Source organism: Carlito syrichta, unplaced genomic scaffold (genome assembly GCF_000164805.1).
Source record: "Carlito syrichta isolate Samal-C Ts95f unplaced genomic scaffold, Tarsius_syrichta-2.0.1 Scaffold314875, whole genome shotgun sequence".
NCBI lineage: Eukaryota > Metazoa > Chordata > Mammalia > Primates > Tarsiidae > Carlito > Carlito syrichta.
Genome location: NW_007258971.1, coordinates 390,251 through 394,538, shown reverse-complemented (window position 1 = coordinate 394,538; position 4,288 = coordinate 390,251). Strand labels below are relative to the sequence as shown.

The following is a 4,288-nucleotide window of genomic DNA, read 5'->3' as shown; positions in this document are numbered from 1 at the left end:
CAAAAAAAAAAAAAAAAAAAAAGTCTTTTCTTACTCCCAGAATACAAAGATGTTCATTTATGTTCTCTTCTTCTTCCTTCTTCCTTCTCTCCCTACTCCTCTTTCTTCCAATTGGAGTGCAGTGGCACCATCACGGCTCACTGCAGCCTCAATCTTCTGGGCTCAGGTGATCCTCCTGCCTCAGCCTCCTTCCTGAGTAGCTGTGACTATAGGCACATGCCACCATGCCTGGCTAATTTTTTAATTTTTAATTTTTTGTAGAGATGAGGTCTCACTATATTGCCCAGGCTGGTCTCAAATTCCTGAGCTCAAGTAATTCTCCTGTTTCAACTTCCCGAAGTGCCAGGATGACAGGCATGAGCCACCATTGCCAGTCTGCCTGTGCGTCCTTTTATTAGCTTTGCGGCTTCCACATTTCAGTCTTCCATCTGGAATGTCCTTATGCAAAGGGTGTGAGAGACCAGCCTCTTTCCTCCATATAGTGAGCCAGTTTTCTCCCAACACAATCTATCAAAAAGTCCATTGTTTCCCCACTTATAAAAATAGATGAGGATAATAAGAACATCTTCTCTACTTAACCTAAGGGTTTTTATGAGATGTTGGTGTGAACTGGCTTTCTAGCCTGTAACTTTCAATACAATGTTAATTATTATTGCAGCTTAATTGGTGGCCATGTCAGCTCTTTTCTCTGAGAGCTCTTTGGGAGCTTTAGTTTGACTTCGATGGGATTCTGGAAGCATGCATCACTGTAATTTTGGTTTGAGGCAAAAGAGAATCTTCAGTCCCCAACTTTAGCCCTGGCCTCAGAGATAACAGCCTGGATATCATGTCACACAATCCTGGGAAAGTAACTTGACCTCATGGCTCCAGTTTCCCCTTTAAGGACAGGAGAGGAGCACCTCTATCTAGACCCTGTTCAGTGTCTGCCAAAGGCTTAGCTTCCAGCAAGAGAGACGTCACTGTAAACACCTGCTCTTACTCGTAGATAGCAAACAGAAGGCACAGTGAATGGACAGGAGAGTTTCATTAATGCAGATTACACACGGACTGCCAACTTTCAGGGAATAAAAATACTTGGCTAATAAACAGAAGTCCATTTTGCTATTTGCTGATTCTGTGGCCAACCTCTCTAAGCTTCTGCTTCTCCACTTGTCGAATGGGATGGCAAGAGCATCTTTCTTCATAGTTCTGCTTCTCCACTTGTCGAATGGGATGGCAAGAGCATCTTTCTTCATAGTGCAGGAGCCAGCAAACAGTTCTGTAAAGGCCAAGGAGCAGACCTTTTGGCTCTGTGGGCCTGTGGTTTTAATTGTTAGCACTTAACTCAGCCGGTGCAGAGTGAAAGTGGCCAGAGACAGTACGTAGATGAAGAGACTCGACTGCTGCTCTAATGCACTTTGTTGATGGACACTGAAAGGGCAACTTCTTGTCATTATTTACACGCCACAAAACATGGTTGTTCTTCTGATTTTTTTCCAATGACGTCAAACCATACACAGCTAGAGGACCCTTCCAAAACAGGTGGCAGATGGGATGTGGCCCTTGGGCAGCAGTTTGTCAAACCCTGTTACAGAGCTTCTGGTAGGGATGCGTGAGGTTCACAATAAGGGCTCTGTAAATGTTAGCTATGACCATCCTTATTATGACAAATGGTTTAGGTGAGAAACAAATTCACAGTTATGGATGAAGTCTGGCTCCAGACAGTATGGGCTGAAATATGCATGCACAGGTCTGAAAGAAATATGCACGCAGGCTAACAGTTATGATGTTAGGATAACACGATCCAGTTTGAGTGGTTTCCTTTTTCTTTTTCTTTTTTTTTTGAGTTGGAGTCTTACTCGGTCGCCCAGACTGGAGTGCAGTGGCCGCTCCCAGCCACCGCAGCCTCGACCTGCTGGGCTCCGGCGATCCTTCCTCCTCAGCCTTCCGAGTAGTGGAATTACAGGCATGCGCTACCATGCCCGGCTGATTTTTTGATTTATTGTAGAGATGAGGTCTCGCTGCCCAGGCGGGTCTCGAACCCATGGGCTCAGGCAATCCACTCACCTCAGCCTCCCAAAGGCGCGGGATTCCAGGCTGAGCCACCGAGCCCGGCTCAGCAATGAGCATTTAAATGCAGTTGCTAGTGGAAAGTCCATCTCACTGTGTGGGTAAAAGTGTGTTTTGCGTTGTTGTTACTTTGTATCTGTACCTCAATGTCATAGGTTTAAAGGAGTAACCCCTAATTCTTCCTGCTTGGCCTCAGTCTTTCTCCATGTGATTCTTTAATTTGTTTTGGAAAGGGAGGGCAAGTGAAAATGATGCCAGTCAGGGTGAGAGTTTAGTCTTTGGATGAGAGCATTTCTTATACAAAACGGGGACACAATTTATGTCGGATTATTATTATAGTGTCCTGGAAACAGTAAGTTGAATTTAAGGATACAATTATTGAGAAATGACTTTAAAAAGAAGGAGATGCACTTGAATATTGGAAACAGTAGCCAGGAGGGACCGGAAGCAACGGTTCCAGAGGCAGGGCCTTCTCCTGCCTTTATTTCTGATACGTGTCCTGTGGGGTTGCTGTTTCTTTCCATTGTTTCCCAGTTGCAGCCACACACCTCCAGGGCTGGAAAGCGGACTTGCCAGCAGGCGCACTCTGGGCATAGAGGGGTTTTAGTCCAGAATTCCAATTGCTCCAGCTCGCCTAGTCTTTGCTCTGGTCACACCAGATCCTGCTTCCCGATACACACTGATATGCCACATCCTGCAACCCCATGGAAACTGTTAAGAAGGAAAGCCTATTATATAGATAGACCCCTACATCAGAGATAATCTGTTTTGTTTTCTTCCCTATAGCAGTCAAAAAAGAAATGCCATGAGAATAGACAAAAGAGACTTTCCATTTTAGGAGAGCAAATGCAATTTGTAGCAAGAGCCAAAAGTGTACTTACTACCCTTTGAACCACTTCTGGCATACAACCAAGCCGAGATTTATTATACAATAAAAAAGATAAATGTGAAAATAAACTTAAAATGCTCAATAGTTGGAGAATGATTAAGTAACCCAGAATTATAAATTGACAAAATATTATGGAGTCATTTAAAAAGATATGGACAGACTATGAAAATACACTATAAAATTTGTGTAAAATATCAAGTGCCCTGTATATGTATAATTGTATCACTGATTTCAAAAACACAAAAAATAGGTAGCTATATAATATCGAGGAGACGATTTCAGGAGACGTTTGAGTATAGCTGGTCTACACTGTGTGTGGGGTTTCTTTGGGGAGAGGTTTTTTTTTTGGTAGACTTCGAAGGAGCAAAATGCCCTGAGTACCCACATATCACTTGAGCTTTCTTGCCCTCTCTTTTTAAAACTGTGGCCCCCAAAGGTGGCCTGAACCTTCTACGTGCCCATTTTCTCTTTTTATGTCCCCGAGGAAATGCTTTTTCCCCTTCTGATAAGCAGTATGAACCCGTTCGTTCAATAACCGAGCTTAAATTATGAGATCACCAGTTACTCACTCCTTGGCGCGCCCACGCGCTTCCTTCCGCGGGAGTTCACGGCTACTCAGGGAAGACACACTCCCCCCCGTCTTCCAGGAGCCAGCTGCGCTGTCTTGAGCGACGTCCGACATCATCACAGCCTGGGGAAGAAGACTTCTGTAAATAGCAAAAGATGGTCTGGAAGCATCGTCTCAAATAAAGCACACCGACACTGTCTCCGCCATTTTCGAATGGGAGGTAGGATTTCCTCGGGAGCAACGCACAGGATATAATCTTTGGTTCAGTAAAACCGGAAATATGATAACTCTAGAAACGGGTGTGCAGCAATAGACTTAACTCGCATAAGCAGATAGGAAGCTCTGGCAAAAATGCTTAAGGGGCGAAGAGGGAGGTCCTGGATAAAAGGTGGCCACGGGCAGAAGATGCTACCGCACAGCGGACGCCAATAGCTTCATAGGTCTCTATGTTTAATATTAATACAAGTTTGCCGGTTAATATTTGTATATTTGTTGTGGCTGTTACTTTAAAAATTAGCATTAACTGTTTTCCCCAAAAGGTTTTTTTCTTCTTCTCATGCGACCGTTATTAACTTTGCCAAGAGCAACAGGACTTAACTTTTGAAAGAGACCTTTAGGGAGACCGCTCTCCTTACCAGCGCTTGTCAGAGAGCGGTAGAAGCAACAGGCTTTCCAGAACTTCGACCGTGCTGCCCGCCCCGCCCACCGACGCACCTGGGGGTCCATTCGAATTCACCCGCGGTCTGCCGACCCGAGGCCCGGCGAGCGGCCTCGGCGCGGCG

At 45.0% G+C, this 4,288-nt stretch overlaps 1 protein-coding gene across 1 annotated transcript in view; it reads right to left on the bottom strand.

Annotated features, from left to right (window-relative positions):
• The window catches only part of TCTEX1D1 (Tctex1 domain containing 1), a 39,727-nt gene that overhangs the window by 32,805 nt on the left and 2,634 nt on the right, over window positions 1–4,288 (bottom strand). Inside the window, exon 3 of the mRNA XM_021706005.1 lies at window positions 3,508–3,629. Within this exon, the coding sequence (XP_021561680.1) occupies window positions 3,508–3,629 (122 nt within the window). The remainder of the gene's footprint in view (window positions 1–3,507; window positions 3,630–4,288) is intronic.